This window comes from Sciurus carolinensis, chromosome 10 (assembly GCF_902686445.1).
Source record: "Sciurus carolinensis chromosome 10, mSciCar1.2, whole genome shotgun sequence".
Classification (NCBI taxonomy): domain Eukaryota; kingdom Metazoa; phylum Chordata; class Mammalia; order Rodentia; family Sciuridae; genus Sciurus; species Sciurus carolinensis.
In genome coordinates this window covers 20050539-20074555 of record NC_062222.1, presented here as the reverse complement: position 1 = coordinate 20074555, position 24017 = coordinate 20050539, and the positions used below count along the sequence as shown (strand labels likewise).

Here is a 24017-nt window from a genome sequence, read left to right as displayed (position 1 = left end):
GGAGATGTGGTTCAGTGGTTTAGCATCCCTGGGTTTAATTCCCAGGACAAAAAAAAAAAAAGACACATAGAAGAATTTTATCTGCAGCTATATTAATTAGAAACTGAAGATAACCCAAATGTTCTTCAGCATTCAAATAGGTCCATAAAGTGTGGTATTTGCACAACAGAATGCTGCAAGAGATGAAATGCATATATGCTATAACCTGGATGAGTTTCATGGACTTAATACTAGAAAAAAGAAGTCAAACTCAATGGTTCTGTTGCACAAAGTTCAAGAAATCAAAAAAAGGACTGGGGATGTGGTTCAGTGGTTCAGTGCCCCTGGTTCAATTCCTGGTACCAAAGGAAAAAAAGAAAAAAAAATAGGTAATAGTCAAGTATGGTGGTGCATGCAGGAGAATTCCAAGTTTGAGCAAAGTCTCACGACTTAGCAAGATCCTGTCTCAAAATAAAAAATAAGAAAAAGAGTTGGGGCAGTGGCAGGGAGCATGTGTGAGGCCCTGGGTTCAGTGCCCAGGAACACACACACACACACACAAAATGAAAGAATAGGCGAAAAGAATGGATGATGGTCAAAGCAAAAGAAAAAGAAATACATTTGGGTGGGGGCTCTACTGAGAAAAGACAGAAAGAAAACTTTCAGGGGCATGCAAATGTTCTATTTCTTAATACTGGGGCAGCTATACAGATATCTCTATGTGTAGACACAGATATATAAAACTATTTTGAACAGTACATTTAAGATCTATACCTATCATAGTGGTAATTTGAATCTTAATAAAAAGTAAATAAAAAGAAATGTAAAAGTCCCTGAAAACGACTGCTTCATAGGAAAGGAAGTGTATACATATTCTTAAATGTTTATGTCTATTCTATCAGGAAGTGTATCAAAACTGAGAATTGCACTTTAAAAAAAAAATTAAGCCATTATAATCTGGGCATTTTGAAAAAAGCAACTCATAGGCAACTTTCTAATCTTGCATCCTAAAATTAGCCTAGAGGCCTTTAGAGAAGCAAGTGAGCTTCCTATAGCCCTTGGGCTGTGCTTCCCAGGACTTGTTTAGCAGATTTAACAGCTTCCACCTTGGTGGTGTGGAAATAAAAATAAATCAGTACATTTCCAAGAAAAACAAAAGAAATTAGTTTCTACCCTCAAATCTACTGAAGAAAAGCATTCAGAGGCACCACACACAGTTCAATGAGCTAGAATTTAAAAACAGATACAGGCTGCCAGCACTTTGAGTATTCAATAATAGCAAGTGGTCACCTGGGGCAGCGGAAATAACATGGTAACGATATTTTGAGATATTTTGAGAGGTTCCTGGAATCAAAACACAGGTCAGATTTTTCCCCTTTCCTTTTGTTTTCAGGGGAAAACTAGTTATTCTCACAGGGATTGTGGATAGTTATTTTCTCAGACCGATATCCAGGCACAGTCTACTTTTTCCCACATCTGGTCTGAAACAAGCACAGTGAAGAAAATCATCTCATATTATTATCCACTTTTCGAGCCAAAAGTGGAGCACATTCAGCTCTCCAAAATGGGAAGAACACAGGGCTCAGGGGACAGATCAGGGTAAAAACAAAAATACCTACACTGTTCAGTGATGGGCAGAGAGGTCTAGCTGGAAAACAGAGACTATGAACCAGGTAATAAGGTTAATGGAAGAACAAAGGTATTTTTTATTCTTACCTTATACTAAACTGTATGAATACAATTACAAAAGACTATAGCAATTTGTTGCTATTTAGAATTTCAGACAAATATTTAGATCTTATTTTATTGATTAATTTTGTGTATGTGTGGTGTCAGGGATTGAACTCAAGGCCTTCCTCATGGTAGACTAATTTTTTTTTTTCAAAAGGTATTTAGTCTACTGCTACAAATGCATAAGGAAGTACAGTAGTTAATTTTAAAGCCTTTTTTGCAGTTTAGCTACTATGCATAAAAACCCAAGGTGTAGAGAACAATGAAATATACTTGGTTATGATGCTACATAATGAAGAACAGTTCACTTTTCACAGATTTATTCCAAGAAGTTCAACATATACTTCACTATAAAACATAAAGACAGGGGCTGGAGATATAGCTTAGTAGGTAGAGTGCTTGCCTCACAGGCACAAGGCCCTAGGTTCAAATCCCCAGCAACACACACACACACAAAATATATATATATATATATATATATATTCATATTCATATACATGTACATATATGAAGACAGTTCTAATTATGGCTATTTGGGGGAAATGGCCAAAATGAAGCTCAAAAAATTTAAATAATAGAATCTAAAACACAAATGCAGTTATATTTAGATATAGCTCGTGAAATAAATGTAGAAAGTATTGGCAAATTACAGTCCTTAGGGGCTTATCTTAATGAGCAGATAAAAATGATATGTGATTTGCACAGTTGCCCTTGGTAACTAAGTCACAACCACACATATCAAACCTGACTGATTACACCTTCTCACCCTTTATATATATTGTGAAAATAAAAGGTTCACAAATAAAGAGTTTCATTCAACCTAAATATACTTCTAATGTGTTTTGTAAGGACTAGGGAGTTTTGCCACCAAAAAGTTCACTGAAGCTCTTAATTTTAAAACTTCACCCCTCCCTCTACTGGTAGAAGGTTTATAAAGTGAAAACAGACATTGAGACCCAGTGATTCTGACTTTTAAAATCGATGAAATGTTTCACTAAATACAAAAACAAAGTTCTCAGTACATTATCAGTGATATTCACAGAGCAATTTAAAACTACCTCAGCTTCTCCTGACCCTCAGGACTAAATCAGGAGCTGCTACCATCAATGTTTATCTATTTCTTTCTTTGCAGGGCACTTACCAGTAGGTATTACAGTTCCTGGATCATCTACTAGATTGTTCACACACACACACACACACACACACACACACACACACACACACACAAACATGAACTTGCACATATCAATTACAATGCATTATTATGGACATTGCTTATAATGAATCCTTTCCCACTAGATGCTCAGTTTCATGTCAGTGAGGTTTACCATCTGTCCAGCTAACAAGTCACCTAATATGTGTGTGCTGAACAAACGCCTGGAGCCTAGTGGAGTGTTAGCAAACCCAAATAATTTGGTGAACTAATGAATCCATTTTCTAAAGTAAAAAAGTTCTACTTTAGAACTTCAGGAACTAAAGTTCTTCTTCCCAGATCTGGTAGCTTGTTCATTTACCTCCTGGATGGTAAGAAACATTTTAAGTTGGTCAAACAAATCAGACTCGGTGCCTTAAAACTTGCAAAATTAATCCCAGACACAAGCATTTAGAAATTCTTATCTTGGGAGTTCTCCACTCTACCCAATACTGAATAGGCTTCCAAAAACTAGATATTCACCTTCGTTGACAGAATGTACATCCTCTAAGACAGCATCTCCTTTCCTTTGTTAAATATATTTTGGAGGATTATAAAAAGAACAAAGAAACATGGAAGAACACTTCTATTCAGCCTTGCAGATAGCGCAATCTACACAGGCAACAATGGAGATGGAATTCTGCTCTTAGATCCCCCAAATTCCAAATTGAAAAGTAGCAGGGAAAAGGAACAATAGTAACAACGAAATGATTATAAGATGACAAATTATTTAAACAGAAAATCCATCACAATAAAACTAATGTGATGTCTAATGTGATGTAAGTAATGATTATTACTTACTAGCTGTTAAACAACCATTATAAAGAGACCTATCTTGTTTGTGAAATAAACTTTAAAATCCTCCATGCACTCAAATATAGACTCTATCTGTGAACAAGAAGGAAAAGACGCTTAACCAGAGGTAGAACTAACAGCCCATGCCCACTTACTCTTTTTTTTTTTTTTTTTTTTTGATACCAGAGATTGAACTCAGGGCTATTCAACCACTGAACATATTTAGTAACTTTGCAACATAATCAAAGCCTGAAAATTAAACTTCAACATACATATTCATGCACAGGAAGAAAACAATTATATGTAGGGTTGGATAGTATCCTCAGTAGTGTCCTGAACAAGTGCTTCAGGCATCCACTGGGGGATCTTGGAACGCACCCCCAGGGATACAGGGGGACAACTAGATAACCTTGAAGACACTAAGGTTGAAGACCTTAGGACACCTTCATTTCTGATTCTTGGCTTACAAAACTAAATCTGTATTGAAGTCCCCTACACAGGTTCTGAGTGCATGTTTAAAAAGGAAGAGAAGCAGACACGGAATCAGTGGTCAGATAGCTCTTCAAGTTCCTGAACAAGACTTCCACATGAGACCCCTACTCACTCAGCGTGGCTCTTTCCAGGAAAGTCAAGATCTGAAAGCAGCTATCCCTTTGCCTCTTTTACCCATGACCCTTCTGCTCAGTCACGTATGATCCTGTTTCACCTTGGAGTTCTTTCTTTCCCAGGTGCCTGAATCTAGAGGGCTGTGTGCTCCACTTCCACCCATATGGAGACACTACTGACTTCAAAGCCTACAGCTGGCAATTCTTCTCCCCCCGGGAAACTGTTTCTACTCTTGCCTACTCAAACCCTGAGCCCCCTCTTCCTTCCTCTGTGCTCTTAGTACCTGTAATAAGTAAACCCACTTATTTGGTATCTTTTTTCCACTGTGTTTTGTTCTTGATTCTCACTTGTTTTTTATAGGTATTTACAATCGCCTTGGCTATTTCATAACTTTAAAACCGAATATGGTTTTGAAAATAATGCCTAAAGAACTGGGTTGAAACACAAAACTTTTGACATTTTAATAGGACAAACATAGTCAAATATCAACACTGTTAAATGATCAACTTAAGACTCATGTCAAAACTCAAAAAATGCACTTAAGAATGTCCTCTTGACACCTTCTTCCTCAGGACAATTACTTATACACTGCCCCGCAATGATTGTTAAGTCTCTCCCTCTCTCAAACCTGTAAAAAAAAGTTTCTCTCCATATGGATTAAGGAAGAGTTCCATGATTTCCCCAAATGTCAGTTTCCTATGGTAAAATGAAACACTGTAGCACATAAATGAATTAACAAGGAGTTTTATGGCACCTCTAAATATGTAGCGCAAAAAAAAAAAAAAAAAAAAGGAGAACTGAAGTTGGATAATAAAATCTTGGACTTACCTTCTTCTGTAGGATTAAACCCACAGATATCACAAATACAGCGGACCCACTTATTCATCTCCTCCTCGCTGTCGGCTACCAGGTAGAAAATCCGGTCAATAGTGTTGATATCAAAAATGTAGCTGTTTTCAAACTCCTTTTTGTTAAATGTCAATCCAGCATCGACTTGCTGACATAAATTTAAATCAATGATACGGATGGGCTTCTTGGCGTGATCATTTTTGTAATACTCCAAGACATCTGGATCTCCAGTCAAACGGCCACTGCGTAACACAAACCACCTCCTCTTCCATGCCTAGGAAAAATCAAAATAGCCATTTAGTATTAATTGGAGAGAAAAATTTCAAGAAGATACACATTTATTAAACCAATTTTATACATACACCCTCTAAAAAACGTTTTTGGTTATCATAGGATGATCTTCTACTCTGACCAGCAAAGCTTACTGATGCCTCAAATGAACTTTTTGATGTATGCATTTAGTATCTGCTGTTAACTCTCCTATGATGCATCAAGTGAATAAAACAATGAAGGTTTGGTTTTTTACTACATACAAAAAAGTAATGTTTTCAGTAAATGATGCTGGAAAAATGAATATGAATGTGCAGAAGAATAAAGTTGGACACGACGCTCAGCGAAACATCCACCAAGGGACAAATATGGTACAATTCTACTTATATGAGGTACTTAGAGTAGTCAATTTCAGAGACAGAAAGCAGACAGTGGTGGCCAGTGTTCAGCTGGGAGGGAGAATGAAGAGTTTCAGTTGGGAAAGATGAAAAAATCCTGGAGATGGATGGTGGTCATGGTTACACAATAATGTGAATGTTTTTAATACATATGAATGTATTCTTAAAAATAGAATGGTAAATTGTATGTTGTATGTCTTTTACCAAATTTGTTTAAAAAGCAATGTTTTTTCACACCTTAATATGCTGTAAAGTATACACATAAAGGTGCTTCTTCATAAGAACCATACAGTCTCTAAACTATAGGATTCTTTCTTTCCTTTTTTGTAGGTGTAGGGAGGTGGGAAACGGGTTTAGAAGCATTCCGGGTTCTAACCTGGGAAACAAATAGTGGGCTATCTCCCTTTTGACCGGTCTGTCAGAGAAGATCTGTATTCTTGAGTGTGGTTACAACTATTTCTAGTCTGCCTTTCCCACTTCCCAACAGATGTATACTGGGAATCTGGATCATATTCTCTCCATCCTCCCTCCATGAGTTCTCAATTTTTAAAATTTTGAGCTTAGTACGATGCCTAAACAAGGCTAAAATTCTTTTACTTCACCCTCTAAGATTATATATTCATCATATAATAAAAGTAGAATCAAATGGCGGAGTCTTTTTTTTTTTTTTTTTTTTTTAAATCAGTCTTTAACCCCAACATCTGTGTCTAGAAAAAAAAACCCAGCTTGACTCCTCTCAGGCTCATCCTCTGGAGCAGTAGGCTGAACTTTCACAAAGGTAAGCCCCAGCCACCTATTAGGCAGCACTCTGTACTCTATCGACTAAGCATTCGAGGTAAGAACACCTAAAGGGGGCAGTCCGAAAAGTGAAGGACAGAGAACTGTGACATTTTATGACCCCCACTGGGGGCACACGTTCTCACTGTTCTTCCTACTCATGCATTGACTGTGAGCACCTGTTACGATATCTCGATCCTTTAATCTTGGAAAATGAGGACCAGCAAGAGCATGTCTCCTTTCCAGGGACACCTTGGTATGATGACAGTCTTGTGTCTACGGTATTTTCAGAAATTTTATTCATCATAGTATACGAGTTGGATGCTCTACAGTCTGATTAGATCAAGAGTGCTTCCGTTGGGGCCAATTTCCCCCAAACAGCATTTCCATGTCTTCATTAACATATGGGCCTATTTATAAGAAAATAGTGACTAAGTTTAAAATCACCAAAAGCAATAGGGTATGACGCAACAGGTTTTTAAGTTTCAAAAAATCGAGCAAATGTAACACAAAAGGCATTGTAGTGACAATTTCAAAAATAGCTTCGTTTTATTCCGAAAAAAAAATCAAAGGGAAAAAGGGGGATTGATAACTAAAATCTGCATACGCCTCTCAGGCAGATGTTTGGTCTTTGCCTCCATCTTCACTAAATTTTATAATAAATTCTGATACAAACTGATTTTGAGTTGTGGTTCCCTGATTGAGGGGCCAGGAAGCTACGTCAAAGATCCCAGCCAGAGACAGAAAATGAGAAGAAAGGGACCCTGAAAAATTCACAAACCAGTCATGTAAGCCTTCAGTAATGTGGACAACTGACAACCAAAATAATTTGGTGATAACTTTAGGGTTAATATTTTAAGAGGTTCTTGGGCTGCAGTGGTAGAACGCTTGCCTAGCATGTGTGGGGCACTGGTTCCAACCTCAGCCCCACATGAAAATAGAACTAAAAAATAAAAGCAAAAATAAAAATAAAGATTCATTGACAACTAAAAATGTTTTTTTTTTTAATTTAAGCATTATGAATTTTATTTTTTTATTTTTTTTATTCCTTGATTCACAAATGGGGCCAACTTTTTGTTTCTCTGGTTGTACATGAAGTAGAGTCACACTGTGTAATCATACATGTACATAGGGTAATGATTAAAAATGTTTTAAAAAATATCTTAAGAGGTTCTTTAAATTCTATCCATTAAAGAAAACTTAGATGCATTAAAATAAAATCAATGAATTAGTCAGTAAGTTACTGAACATTCTGAAGATACCATATAGTGTACTTGTGGGAAGAAAGACAAGTTTGAAATTCATGATTCCTACCTTCGATTGTGGAGAAAAAAAAAAAAAAAATTTAAAGAAAAGTAAGCCAAAAATAAATAAACAAAAAAATAAATAAAAGTCTTGTGTAAAATTTAAAAAGATGTGAAGAAAATATTTAACATACATGAAAGTAATTTAGAACACAGCAACCCTGGCAAAATATCTACAGAAATATTGCTAAGTGGACAAGCACTCCTTTACAGAAAACTTGTAATCCTTTAATAAGAAACTTACTAAAAAAAAATCACAAAGGCCCCAAAATGTTAAAACATCAATATTTTAAGTTAATTTCTTATTGCAGTTCAAAGGAAAAACTACAGAATTGGAGTCAGAAGAAGAAAACAGAGGTTCTATAGGTGTTTTATATAATGTTGAAAAGTCACATGTTATATTCACACAAATCTGGCACTGGGTTATAAAACTCCATTCATTCAACATACTCCCATTTATTTAAAAATAAACAGAAACCATCTCTGAGTAAAATTGGCTCTGTACAGACACTTCCCTATTGTTATGATTTGGATCTGGAATGTCTCTCAAAGGCTCACGTGTTCAAGGCTGGGTCCCCAGTGCAAAATGCTCAGAGGTGGGGCTTTGGGGAAGTGACTAGACCTTGAGTCCTTGAGGACTCTGACCTCATCAGTGGATTAATCCATTGATAGATTCATAAATGAACGGACCATTGGGAGGTGGTACAAACCGCAGGAGATGGGGTCCAGTTCCAGGAAGTAGGTCACTTGTGACATGCCCTAGAAGGGTATTTCTTGTCCCCCGTCCCTTTCTCTCCCTCTCCATCTCTCTGTCTCTCTTTCTCTCTCTTCCCAGTCACCATGAGGTAAGCAGCTTTGCTCTGCCATGTACTGCCTCACCACAGGCTGAGAAACAATGCAGCACACTGACCTCTGAAGCTGTGAGCAAAATACATCTTTCCTTCTTTCCCTTTTTCTCTCAGGTATTTTGTCACAGTAACAGCTGATTTTTTGACATATATATACTATATATGTATGTGTGTATATATATATATATATATATATATATATATACATATATTTTTTTAAAATGGTACCAGTAATTGAACGCAAGAGTGTTTAATCACTGAACCCCATCCCCAGTCCTTTCTATTTTTTATTTTGAGACAGGGTCTCTCTCGCTAAGCTGCTTCGGCTGGCTTTGAACATGTGATCCTCCTACCTCAGCCTCTTGAGTTGCTGGGATTACAGGTCTGCACCACCATGCCCAGCGGTAACAGCTGATTAACACACCTATTAAGCAGTAAGTTTGAAAGAGTAATGGAGAAATAAATGGAAAGGAAAAGAGAATATGTTATTTATCCAGGTCCATCAAGGAATCCTATCTTTTGGGTAGTGATTTCTCTAGATAATGGAGGTTCTGTCTTTAAATACAGAATTGACTTTTTAAAACTTCAATGTCTTATAAGGAAATCTTCTTAAAATGCCTTACTACATAATTGAGTGTGCATAATTCCTCCATTCCCTGCTGACTCAGGCTAGGTAGCACAGGCATCAGTTTCTATACTGCACTTTATGAGACTCTCAGAGGCTGTCGGGCCTCTCAGTAGTGCCTTCGGCTGTGCTTGTTAGTTCATTCATAGTCTTTTAAATGCAGCTTTCTGTCTTTTCTCTCTTAATTGTCACTTCTTTTTTTTTGCGGGGGGCACCCAAGATTGAACTCAGGGGCACTCTACCACTGAGTCACATCCCCAGCCCTATTCTGTATTTTATTTAGAGACAGGGTCTCGCTGAGTTGCTTAGTGCCTTGCTTTTGCTGAGGCTGGCTTTGAACTCACAATCCTCCTGCCTCAGCCTCAAGAGCTGCTAGGATTATAGGCCTGCGCCACCGCACCCAGTTGTCACTTCTCTTTTCTGATAACGTGAGACTAAAATCTTTTCTCCTTCAGGGATTTTGCACATGGCTGTTTTCTAAATGCACTATGTTCTTTCCCTTGGTCTTTACATAGTCAACTCCTATCTTCAGCCTCTCCTACCCGACCACCCTCAAACCAACCAACCCCAATGTAAAGCAGGGTATAGTTTTGGGGAACCCTATTACTTGCCTATGTTGTGATTTATATATGTCTGCAATTCAGTTTTTCTTTGTATTTATTTGTTTAGCATCTAACCCCCTAGCCAGGTGAGGAGTTACAAGAAGATAATGACCATGGCTGCTTTATGTGCCATTACATACCCCACACAAGGCCCAGGTCCTGGTGCACTGAAATATTTGTACAATAAACAAACAGAATTCCCCTAAGAGAACAAAGTTGTCAAACTTTTGAGAATATTAAATTTGGTGTACAGGCCACAATAAAAAGAAAGGAGTGCTTTCAAAACCTCTTCCACTGGAGAAAAGAAATCCAGAACTTGACAAAGATGTGACAACTAACAAGATAAGTGCATCAAAGCACATCCATGAACACCTCTGGAGAAAAACAAAAGAAGGTGTATGTTTGTTCTTTTGGTTTCTCTTATCCGTTCCTTTGCTTCCTGTTGAAATCCCATTGTTCAAATTCAACAAAGCCCTTAGAAACTAAAATAGCCAAGAAGTGAGTAGCAATGAATTGAGGAGCTGGAGATATAGGGCTAGCTACCGACTGCGGAGGCTGAGCAGACATCCTACTAGACGTGAACCCTTCCAGCAGGAAATGACAGCACTAAAACACAGAATTTCGCCAAGCAGCACCTGCCACTTATTTATTTATTTTTAACATGGTACAAATGTGAATGTTTGTCTCGGTCGCAAAATGAGTCACTCTCATTGAATCTGGCACCGACGAAACTGGAAAACAAAAGCAATTACATAAACTACACACTTAAATAAGGCAGATACAAAGGTTCTCTGGATTATGGTACAAAGCACAATTTAGCTACAGAATAAAGCTTGATGCTTGACAAGAGAACTGACATCAGCACCCTTGCTAATCGCAGCACAAAAGCGTCTCTATGTTTGGTCAGAGCACGAAGCGGGCCTGCATAAATCAGTCTTTGTTATCTGAAAATATCTGGGATTCTTAAAGTTTGTCCTATTTTTATCCTTGCTGCCTTGGTAGCCCCAGAGAAAGCGGTACACTGGCCTCGCCAATCCTGCCGAGCAGTAACGGACAAGAAGGACGAGTTTTCTAGAAGCCTTCAAAATCAAATACTCAAAGCAATTTTAGACAAGATTCACAAGAAAACCCATTTTAACTCTTAAGACATCCATTATGAGCAGGAGGTGAAGGTGAAATCAGCAGCAAGTTTGGCACAGTACAGAACAATGTAAAAACTTATTAAGTTGTCATTTCTTAGATGCAACAGTCACTCCAATTTTAAGTTGAATAAATGATGCTATAACATGACTTTATCGGTAAGTCTGCATTTTGATGTAGCCCCAAAGTACCACATTGTGCTATCAACTTCCTCTGCTTGGTGTCTGCCCAGTGCCTACAGGATCAAGCCCAAACTCTAGTAGGGCACACGGGACCTTCTCATTAATTCCTGTCCTGAACCCAATCTTTCTAGCCTCACTCCTTGCCCCTCTGCCTTCCAACCACACCTCAAGGGCTTGCACTCTCTCGGATGTTCTGCTCTGTCCTGCTGCTGGCCCTGACACATGCTGCCCCTCAGCATCCAACTACCCCCAGACTCAGCTCAGCCCCTCTGGGCACCATCCCTGGGCGGGTCTGAGCTCCCCCTTGCACCTCAGTCACGTGTTGGACATTCCTATGTTTGCATTTCTTGAGGGCTGGAGCCATGTCTTCCCACCTCTCCTCTCACTTCTCCCACTGCCTGGCCCCACGGAGGTGCTCTGTCAATGTCTGTTAAACGTGCAATTAACAACTCTTTGAAGCAAGGATAAAAATACTCATGTTCTCACCCTCTCTGTGCATTACAGGAATGTTGACATGACTACAATCTGGCCAGTCCTTTCAAGAACTGTCAGGCAAGGGTAGGGGTATCACTGAACAGATATTAGAGGTATTTTTGAACTTCACTTTTTAAAGTACTTTCTGTATTTAAGCAAACTGGATACACTAAACGGAAGACAGACCTGTCACACTGAATCTAAAACAGGCTCATCACACGCCACGGAGCACGGTACGTACATATTGACAAGTACAGACTGGAGTCCCCTTATTTAGTGGGATGGAAAAAAAAAAAAACCTAGATTAATCCCAAACCATTAGTTATTACAATATTATGAACAATTTTGTAAAATATGTCTCTTTAGCCTAAATGGTCAACGGGTTCAGTGTTAAAGAGAAACACTGTCTCTGCCGAGCACTGGTTGTCTGAGTTCTCTGTGGTTACGAATGACGGAGGACATGGCTGGACTAACGCTTGCCCAGACCCCTGTAACTTTCCTGGAAGAGCTAATTATTGAGGAATCCAATAACATGAGGACAGGCAAAGAACAGAGCTTCGGTACACACTTGTGCTCAACTCAGAAGACCACATATTAGAAACATCTAGAAAACCTAAAAAACAAAAGTGGAGACGCCTCACCTCAGACGGACTGCATCCTATTGGAGTGGGAGTGAGGGGCAGGGGGTTGTAATCCTGGGCATAGGTAGCTTTAAACCTTCAGCCAGGGATTCTGATGTGCCACCAAGATTAAGAACCACAGTCCTAACCAAAAGACAGAATCATGTTGCTCCTTAAAATAGAATTTTTTAAAAAATGTAATTCTCTTTTGTCACCTTCTGCTGTGCCAATGCTGCTTGGATCTTCCTATTTTCGCTCACAGTATTTATCCTACAGGCAGATATCTCTGTACATCTTTCAAAGTCAGTCCAGTCTTCAAGATGCTGCCTGAACCTCAGGTTCTCCTCCCGACTCCTGACCACCAATCAATCTCCGCCCTGCAATGGATCTTGCACTGCTGCTGGACTCCGTGGGCATGGCCTGGTGTTCTACCTTCTCAAACTTCCCAAATGCTTATGCATTATTTTCCCAGCTAGACATCAAGCTTGGGAAGCTGGGGCTATTCCTTAATCATCCCCTTTTTAAATACTTGAGATAGCATTTTATGCATCGTGAGAGTTCAAAGCCAGAATGACTGCAGAGAGCCAGTGAACTTCAAGGAAGAGATTTCAGGGGAAAAAATATTTAAATCTAAAGCTGTTACTAAGTCCAAACTCCTTTGACAGGATGGCATTCCAGGGTGCTCACCTGCCTCTCAGCCCCACAGATGGCCACTGAGCGCCTGAAGGCCTGTTCCTGCTCCGCAGCCTTACCTTCCATTTTGTCGGTTCTCTGAAGCACCTCATCACCCTCCCCCATGAGCTTCCACTCATCCTTCAAAACCCGTAGCTCGAGACCTCTTCTTTCAAGCTTTCCCTGACTTTCCCTGTGCTCTTGCTCTTCTGGGCTTTTGGCAGGCAGCACCCAGTAGCCTGCTCCCAAGCCGGCTCCCTCACACCTGAGAACAAACTCAGGTGACAGCATGAGGGTCCCTCAGTAGCTGCTGAAGCCTAACCAGGCTTCCCTGGACCTGAGAGCCGCACAACAGCACTTTGTATCTTCTTGAGCCAACTGCCCTTCTGAAGCCTCACCACTGCAATTTACTAACCCTGTAGTATCCTAAGAAGATGCGGAAGAGAAAAGTGCAGCAAAACTTCTCTATTTTGGCATCTCTCTCTTTCTCTTTTTTTGACAGTACCCAGTATCAAACTCAAGGCCTTGCACAAACGAGGCAAGCACTTGACCCCTAAGCTCCATCTCTAGTTCTCTTTGATTTTTATTTTGAGACAACTCTCATTAAGTTGATGAGGTTGGCCTTGAACTTGGGATCCCCCTGGCTCAGTCTTCCAAGTAATTGGGATTATATGTGTGTGCCCCTGAGCCTTGCTATTTAAAAATATCTTGAAAGGAACTTCACAACTAAATATTGAGGGAAGTGAGACCATTAACTGAGAGTTCTTTGGCAGAATTCAAATTTATGTTTAATCTCAGAAGTCTGTAGAATGTCAGGGGTAGAGTTATGTGTCTTACAAGATGAAAATGTCAGAAAGATAGGCAGATATAGATCTATAGATACAGATATAGATATATTTTCAGAGCTGGAATTGAACCCAGGGCCTTCCACACACTGGACAGTGAGCTCCACCCCCAGCCCCACAATGCTATTTTATATAATATAGGTTTTAATGTAAATTTCATCTGAAGGATAATGGGACATCTGTGCAAAAAATCTATGCAAAACACTTAAAAGTGAAATGGATCTCTCTATATAAAATGTCCACAAGGTAATTGTTAAATGAAAAAGGCAAATTGCAGAACTGTACACTGTATAACTCTAGTTGTCTGAAATAATGGTGTTACACACACAACAAACCATATTTAGAGGACAGGTCTGAAGAGATACATGCCAAATTGTTGACTGGGGTAACTCTACTTAAAAGGGATGGGAGGAACATTTTTATTTTACATACTTAGTCTGATAATTTTTCCAAGGAGCTTCCATTTACTACTTCTATAATTCGAAAAAATTTACATGTTTTAAAAGTTTATGTCTAAAAAGGTTCTAAGAAAGAAATTCAAGTAACTTTTTAAAATCTGGGAATGATGTACACAAAAAACTGAAATGCAAACGTTTATGTACGTATGGAAGTGCCATCTTGCTATCACTCTGCAGTTAGTGAATTTAACCTTTCTTTTGAACACAGAATTCCAGGATACGTCTGGAATGAGTCTTAGGAAAGAGCTTAGACAAATAAAATATACTGACTTTGTTTTAAAGATGGGGAGTTAGGGGTCAAAAACAAACAAAGAAGGAAAGCTGGGAACAACTTAAACAGGGGAACACATTTCTTGTTAAGTCCGGTGCTTTGAATATTCACATTGTTTTACTCTTCTTTAAAAGCCATGTCGGTTAATGGTCATATGTTCAGATATTTCAAAATCTAAAATAAGCACCTTGGGAATGACTGTACCTATTAAAAAATATTAAATTTCTATAATAATACCACTAGGGTAAATAAAATAAAGAAAAACAAATTAGCCATGAAGCAGAGACAAAAGAAAACCATGTGCTCGGGTTGTTTTCCAGGAAGCACTATCTTTTTCTACTAGAGCAAAATAAGGAAAAAAACAGGCTGGCTGGAAGTTTCCACTCCACTGGCTCTATCATGATGATCATCTGTCCCAAACACACACAAGCCTAAAATTTCCTGTTTTCCAACTATTGTCACCATTTTTCTAGCCTTGTGCTATCCGTGCTAACTTTAGCTTAGTAATATAAACAAAAGAATGTACTGAAAATAATGTTGAACAATGCCTAGATCCAGACTGCCACAACTCCATCAACTTTTTAAAATATGAAAGTTGACATATATTGCCTGGGCGAAAACAAATTAGCTGGAAACAAAACAATTTCAAAAGAGACCAAAAAAAAAAAAAAAAAAACCAGAAAAACAAAACAAAACAGAATTTAACTGGAATACTACAGCAGCGAGGAGAAAAATTCAAGGAGCTGTAAATTACCAATAATGGTGCGTATAATTCACTTGTCATCTTGCTAAACTGATGCCGACCTCAGGGCCTAGGCAAAAATTCTACATATGACAAACAAAAACAAAGCCATGATAAAAACTCCTGAGTATTTAATATAGTTCTCACATCTTTATTGAGGCAAGAACTGCTCTTATGAAAATCTGAAAAAAACTGCAAAAGTTTTTTCCTAGAAAAAGGATCACAGAAACTGCACGTTTCAGGGGTCCCGAGGACCCTGCAGCACAGGTTAAGAACGCCTGGACAGGACTTCACCTTAATACTCCTTTCTACCAAAACAGTTTGCTATGAGGCTGGTCTGCCTTGGGCCCCAACCAGGGAAATCTAGGTACCAACATTCCACAGGAAAGCGGGTCGCCTGGTGGCGTTAACTCTATACAACACTGTGAGGTAGGACCTGTGGATTTCTGCTTACACTATTTCACTTCTCCCAACAGGGTGCCCCCACTGTTGGGGCTGTGTTCATTCTGGCTGTGGGGTTTTCCAGGTTTCCTTACACTGACCAGGAGGAGGCTGGAGAGAGACAAGAGTCTGGCTGGGAGGTGATCCAAGGTAAGCATGCCACCTTCAGGGCAGGCGGGACAAAACCTGGGGTGACAGGGTGAGCTCAGCATGTACTAGGAAGAAAGCCAGCCTGCCTTGGGTTCATCAGGTCTCACCATGTGTACCAAGAGTTGGCGAGCTCAGGTCAAGACACAGGCATTGGGAAGTGGGGTCAGGGCATCCGCTCCATCTTTAGAGAGGGGCTTCGGACCTCACTCTGGTCTAGACAAAAGGTAGCTGGAGTTTATATATTATCTGGCCAGTTGAGATTTGGAATGAAAGCCACAGCTAGTGAAAAACAAGTATGTACCTGGCCGTACCTTCTGTTTCCCTATGAATCTATGAAGGCCAAGATGGTGCAAAGGTCCAGGAAGAGCCCTCCCAACCTAGCTGAACACAGCAGAAGTCAGGACAGAGCCATGCATCCTCGAGAGCTCCAGACACGCCCAGAGTCACTGAGTCATTAACTGCATTTCCAGGCATCTCTCCTATGGAATAGCATAGAATGAAGCTAAATATCAGGCACCAAAATATTCCACAGAGTGTTGTTTCTATTTGTAAATATGTGAAACAATCTAAATATGCGACTGAGGAGGGCAACCAACTATCCCTGTTTTCCTAGGACTGCCCGGGTTTAGAAGCCCTATTCCAGGGACCACCTCTCCTTCCCCCTCCTGGGTGAGCCAGGATGGCTGACTGCAGTAGGGAACAGAGTAAATAAATTATGACACATGCCCACAAAGGAGTCTTGCACAACCACTCAAGTGACGCTTAGGCATAGCATTTATTTGGAACATCTTTTCTCCCACGGCTTGCAAAATTTCCACAATTCTGAGACACGACAGCAAGGAACTCATTTTTCCACTTGCAATAAGTAGAATCTGGTATGAAGAAATACGGGCAACACCTTCCTTTTTGCATATTCTGGCTCCCGGGTCACCTGTGCCAGGTCAAGCCGCCTACTCCAGTGTGTCCCCAGCACCTTGGGCATATCACCATCACGGTGCTCTCCTCCTGCATTTCAGGTAGTCCTTGGAGAGTCGCTTTCTTCTCGCAAGACCCTGTATTATTCCTCTTAAAGGACCTGGCAGCAAATGGGCATGTGTGATAACTGTTACCTGAATAAAAGAACGAATGAGTGAATGCCCTCTGATACCAGGTCTTCGGGTATAATGGATAATCATTTGTCAAAATGATACAAATGGCCTTCTTATTGTAACAGTTTAGCCACAACCTCTATCAACTCTCTGCCTCCTCAAGGATCAGGAAACAAAAAGTGAAACCCACTTAAGGGACAAGTCAATATGAACTCCAGGGTTGACACCAGACCAATACCGTAATGTTAGAAGACCACAGCTTCCTACAGAATTAGGAGAAGGCCCACAGATTTGGAAGGACTTAACCTAAATGTTGCTATTCTATGTGACAGAAAGTGATACCACATTTCCAGGTCAAGGTCCCATATTTACCTGCACAGATACAAATTCTAAGTGCAGCTTCAGAGCAGTGCTGTCCAGCAGGACTTTCTGTGCTGGTGGCAATGGCTGTGCTGACCATCACAGGAGTCACTGCCAGGTGGCTACAGAGAACTTGAGAAATGACTGGTGCAAGCAAATAACTGGTTTCCAAATTTATTCGCTTCAGTTGAGCCACACGGTGCCAGGAGCTGTAATATGGACAGCACGGTTTTCAGGGACATTTCTTTAACTTAAGGAAGAGGCAACAACAATTGCCGAAGCGGTTGCAGCTCTCAATAAAAGAAACCCACGAGGAGTCCTTCGGTTGTGTAATGCTAGTGTCAGCACCGTGCCTGAGAACCCATTTCCTGACTCTGCTGTGTTCCACAAACTTACTCTATCCCACAGATGCACATCCCCTGTGTCACTGTTGTCATTATTTGGAAAAGAACATCCTTGCTTAAGTAACTTAGTGTTTTTAAAAAACCATGACACCAAGAGTCATCTTGATTTTTTAAAATCAAATTTTATCTTCCATAAAAATCAGCAGATTTCTAAGTTCTTTTACTTGTTTCTCTATCAATCCAAAATACTCATTTCTGAGATACAGCTAGTGTTTTGAATTTCCAGCAAAACACAAAAACATTCCCATTTTCTAAGAGTCTCACTGAACATTCACAAGGTTAAGATTTGGATCACGATTCAAACAACACTTTGACATTAGGAAGCAGAGGGAAAGCACTGCCGCGTCACTAAAACAAATTTCGAACTTCTACAATTACAAGGCTTTATAGTAAGCCAGAATAATGCATAGGATCACTTTCTCCTGAATATTAGAACTTGGTCTAAAGCTTCTAGGACAAAGACATGGCAATGAAAAGTTTCCTTGGGAAGAATTTATCTCCAAAGAGAGCAATTAGGAATCCTGGACTAACTGGCTAAAACACACTGAGTCCAAGATGCAAGATGCATAACCTTATCCAGAGAGGATGCAAACTCAGTATAAAGTTGCTCCATAGCCATGAAGTCAAGATCTCTGCTGTGAATGTGGGAGGTTCAGCCTTGCAGCCTGAGATGACACGGCCTCCACCCCAGCCCCACCCAGGGTTGGGGTATCACCTTTTGGTCAAACATGCTTCTTGGGGAAAATGAGTCTTCATTCATACAACATTCAGACAATGATCTCACTGTAGAAGAAAAGCTGAGGACTGTTTATCTCTTTGTTTGCAAAAGATCCAAGCTTACCCTTTCCATGGTGGGTCAGCCCTAAAACTGGGTCCGGTTTTTTCCCTGTCAACTTTGCATCTCCTTCCACACCCCCCAAGCTTCGTAACCTTTGGCTAGCAGGAAGTAGATACAGTGGACTGAAAATAAAAGCGACTGTAGGGATTTCTGTGCGTGTGAGTGTATGCACGTGTTTGACTTACAGCTTGAGCGCCAGGAGAAAATGTTAGGCGAAGAGAGCAGGGCCAGAGGAGTACCAGTGCCACCCGGCAGGCACAACTCACCTTCCACTCCTGGCAAAAACTGCTGCCCAGTTCATTAAAAAAAAAAAAAAAAAGACCGATATATAGTTACACCATAGGCAGTTGACACAAGATGACCTCTGCCCTCAACTGCTCTGAAGTGTCCGAAACCCTGGGAGACAATCAGGGCCATTCACAAAGTTCTGGCATCTGAGGCACAGATGACAACCAACTATGACTGAGTCGCCAACCTGGAAGTTCACTAAAGTCTGTAAAAGTTAAAAATAACCACATAAACATGTTTACAGCATTTTAAAAAGACAGGATCCACACTGTCTTCTAAATATAACCCTAGAGTTCCGATGGCTGGGATTGGCTCCGCGTGTTCAGGGGTGTCAGAGGACCGTCCCACACTGCACTGCACAAATTCACATTTCGGTATCTCACTTTAAATAGAGAGCTGCTGGTGTTTGACTAGAGCGAAGGAGGGGTGGGTTTGGGACCAGGAAGGCAAACAGGAAAGGAAAACGATGTTGCCTCTCCCCTACTTAATTAGAGGCTTCGGAGGACCACGAACCCTGAACTCTTGGTCACCGGTGGGACCTGACCTTCGTGAAGTTCTGAAGAGGATGTCCCGCCTGTATTTTTCCACTCTCCAAACCAGCACTCCCGTCTCCCTTCCTCACTCCTGAGACTATAGATGCTGCTGCGATAGATGAAGGCAGATAGGAAGTCATCTGGAACGCACCCACGCCAGCCAAGCCCCCATCCCGCCTGGCCCACGAGGGCAGGCATGCTCAACACGACAATTCTAATTCTTGTTCTGTTCCTGAAAAGTGAGATATTCTCATCAAACACAGGAAAATCTTCCAAATAAAAACCATGATGCTTCCATCAACAGGGACAGCCTACCGCAGCTATGTTAAGACCATCAAGGATTCTACAGGAGTATTTTATTAGTGTAGGAAAAAAGACTTGGTCTCTATAAATTAACTTCCATACTAATTTTTAGATAGGATTGGTTTAAATTTTATCCTGCCTTTAGTGTTAGGAAACCCTTTATGTTTAGTAGCTGTTAAAAAAAAATCAGAGAAGAAAAACCTGTACCAACTAGCTTAGCCCTGTGTTTGTATGCAATGAACTTTAAATGTCTGGACCTCTTCAAGTCCTGGGGTAGAATCTATATTTCTGAAGGTTGTCCAATAACTAAGAGAAGTGTGCTCTAGAGAATAAATGTATGAGTAGCATAGTTTATTTTTAATAAATTACTAGCAACAACAAAATCAACTGAAAAGTTAGAGGAAAATTATATATAATCCCATCCCTAACAAAAGGTGTATTTTCTTTTTGGACAAGGTATCACCTAAGCCATCCAGGCTGGTTTCAAACTTGTCATCCTCCTGCCTCAACCTCCAAAGTAGCTAGGATTATAGATGTGGCCACCAAACCCAGCTTCAGCTAGTTTATAAAGATGAATGCATCTTTGGTTTCACGAGTCACACTTCTAACTTTCTGAGGCAGGTTTGTCATTAATTTTTCACTTGTTGCAACTTTTCCCAAGACCTGACAGGAAAGGGAAGGCCCTCACTTAAGTGCTTTCTGAATCCCAATGAACAAAATGTACTTCATGATTGTAAAAACACAACCCAGTTATTTACTATAGTCTTTCTTAGTGGAGCATCCCAGATATATTTTAGCAATTAAGGTGTTTAATTATAACTCTCTTTGAGAGGACATTCTTCAAGTCCTGTTAGGCCTTGCCTAATTTAGTACAGCATGTAGTTGATGGTCTAGGCAAATAATGACTAAAGCAAATTATGCATAATCCTCTTGACTAAAAAGCTGTGACTGTGTTCACTAATTATTGCAATCTCGTACTGTACAGAATGACTTATTAAATCTAACAGATGAATTTATTCCAGAAAAAAGAGCTCTAAAATTTTTTTATTATTAATATCTAGCAAGCGTGCATATTAATGGGCTCCAGTGTAATATTTCCACACATACATACAGCATACACTGATCGAATCCAACCTCCCCAGAAAAAAACCCTCCTTTTTATTTTGGTAACTGGGGTTTGAAACCAGGGTCTCCCCCATGCTAGGCAAGTGCTCTACCACTGAGCTACATTCCCAGCCCTAAAAATGATCTCTGATGTGTCAACCTATGTTAGGTGTAATGAACACTTTCTCAGGATGCCTTTACTTCTCATTTATGTTTATACTTCAAAAATTTAAAAAAAAAAAAAAGAAAACTTAGTTTATCTAGAGTGAAGAAAAAAAGGTTTATTTGGTTTATTCCCCAGAGAAGCTGAAGAGAAACAAAACATTTCTAGTTAAAATTCAACTAAGCTTTAAAAAGAAATAAAAACAACAAAATATCACCGTATTATTTTGTTGAATAATTGACCATGAGAAGGCAAAGCAATGACATTTTCTCTTCAAGATTATGAAACACACGTTGCCTGACAGAAATCATGTTTTAGTAACTGGATTCAATTTTTGGTGGAGTAAAGAAAGAATAAACAACACACACACACACACACATCTTTAGCTAGCTGCCTAGACATATCAGCACAGAAGAAGAGGAAGGGCTTATTTATTCTCTCACAACTGAAGCCCCCAAACCACCTCCATAACGACATTCTAAAACTTATATAAGCATCTGGAAAGGAAGAAGCAGAAATAAAAACTACCCAGCATTGTAGCTGTGGAGAACCCCTTGCTTCCTCTCCGGCCTAGTCTTCTCACCAGGTGGCATCCAGAGCAGACCAGGTAAGTGCACTTGGTCTCCTCACTGCTCCATTCGGCACCAAACAGACAACACGGGACCAAAGGCAGAGACTCAAGCGTGAATGAGCGAATGAGTGAAGGAAGGTCTCCGTGCACTGCACAAAATGAACCCGACAGAGCTGACCGAGACAGTCATCAGTAAAGAACCACCAAGTGTTCTTTACTAAGTAGTGTGATGACAGGAATACCAGAGAGCAAAAGAAATACTATGATAATGAATCGAAGAATCATCACTAAGCTTGTATAAATATGTGTACATTTTAAATGCAGAAGAAAAGCAAACTAGAAACCACTTTGGATGCTTCTATATGAAACACAACTCAGTGGAAAAACTACCCTCCTCCCCAAGTGTCCAAAAGGAGCAGGAAACCTAGCTTAAAGGCAGTGTGCTTACGTGGTTCCCTTTCTTCTCTGTTCTTTTGTCTGCCCCCTAGTGGAAAGTTTATGAGCAGGGAAAGCTTAAAACAGGCAGGCCTTGCAAAAATCTGAAAAAAACAACAACAAAAACGAAAATACAGCAGAACAAAATAAAACAAAGCACAAAGATGTTACTCTCAACTTCCACAAGTCAGTCATTCAAGAATAGAAAGATAACCTGTGAGTTCCTATTCAACACCTTCAATCTAAACACAAAACTTTTTGTATCAACTTAGGTAGGCAGACTATTTCCTCGTGCATCTTTGGACTTTTGATCGCCGTCTTTTAAGGAAAAGCTGACATCTCTAGATTGTATCTAGGTACCATCTGGCTTTCTAACATAAGACAAATAATTCACAGGACCCCTTTATGTTCGGTTTTCTGACGTCCTACACGTGAATAACTATTTCCATAAAGACAGCTCTCTGAGAATCTAAGGATTCACTTCCACAGGACTTCAAGGAACAGGTAAAGCAAAACAGAGACAGCAGTTCGGGGATGCCAGGCGAGGCAGTGTGACTCCTCGAGGAAAGCACGCTTATCTCCACGGGATCTTTCTGTCTAGAGAGGGGCGTGGGTTTTGCTATGATCTCATCATCACAACAGCCAACTCACCTCTAAACTTTTTATACTAGTTTCCCACCAACCTTCACAGTTCCTGTAAGGTAGAGAGGACGGGCACTGCTACAGACTTATGTAAACAACCCGGCAGGGGCTCCGCCCTGTGACTAGTGCTACGTTTGCAAGACAATCAGCCAGGTTTATACAAATGGCACACACATGGGATCAAAACATCAGAAAATGAACCCCCAAGGGGAGACACGAGTACCAAACACAGTTTCTGGCCTTAAGTGATTCACTCGGTGGTTCGGTTTCTTAATTTCTAAAGCAACCAGAATGCATACTTGCTCAGGATTATAATGAAGAAAATGGTCCCTAGACGTGATTCTGGGTTTCCGCTCATGTTTAAGAATACATAACTCTTGCATCGGTAGGAATTCTGCTTCCCGTAACTGTAGAAGAATTACATGAGACAATCCATACAGAAATATCTGGAAGGAATAAAGTCACTAAAATAAACTGCAGTTACTTAATTACCATTTTAACACCCCTTGCAGTGATTCATAATAATCTTGGTGAGTTCTAAACGCGATCGGCTTCCAGGAATTTATGACTGCACCTTACCTGTGTGCAGTGTGGGCTTAAGAAACCCTCACCTGCTTTTCCACAGAGGAAACAGAGGAGGCAAAATGGGGGCAGATGAAGTACATACTCAAAGGTTTATTTTAATAAGCAAATGCCCTGGATATAAGAGGACAAAACCTGAACCCTTCTAATCTGAGACCATCGGGAATGCCATGGAAGATGAGCGGGAACTGAAGACAGCTGAAACCCGTCTTCTGTTGTACAGTTACCTTCTCCCTTTGAACAAAACCCTTCAGCAAAGGGAAATCTCAAAGAAGATGGAGGAAAACGCCCGAGTTGTAATGCATTTCCCAAGTCTCCATCACTGCTCACATCTCTACTAGAAAAGCGAATTTCAACCAAGGACTCCCAAAGGATTTACTCCAGTTACCACAGTTCATGTGTCAGGAGGAAGGAGGTGGGGGCATTTTCCCAGCTCTCTATACTTGGATACAGACCCCTGGGTTAATCTTTATCCCTTGTCTGTTTTACTGCCAAATTATTTATAGAGGGTAAAACAGCTCAAATAATTTAATTTCTTCAAACTTACTATATTTAGACAATGATATCACCACTAAGTTTTAAATATACCAACATTATGATATAATTCTTAAGGCATGCTTATACATCTAATTTAATATTTTGGAGTCTGTTCAAATTATTCATTAAAATGAGTAACAAAGAACCAAACAATGAAGTGGCAGCTGTTCCATCTGCCTAGCTGATTTGCAGCAAGCA

The 24017-nt window shown here is 40.0% G+C and overlaps 1 protein-coding gene across 5 annotated transcripts in view; it reads right to left on the bottom strand.

The window, feature by feature from the left end:
• Positions 1-24017, bottom strand: part of Gab1 (GRB2 associated binding protein 1) — a 117816-nt gene that overhangs the window by 38401 nt on the left and 55398 nt on the right. For all 5 annotated transcript variants that reach the window (XM_047566213.1, XM_047566216.1, XM_047566215.1 and 2 more), the window contains exon 2: positions 5132-5426. In XM_047566213.1, coding sequence (XP_047422169.1) covers positions 5132-5426 — 295 coding nt within the window. The remainder of the gene's footprint in view (positions 1-5131; positions 5427-24017) is intronic.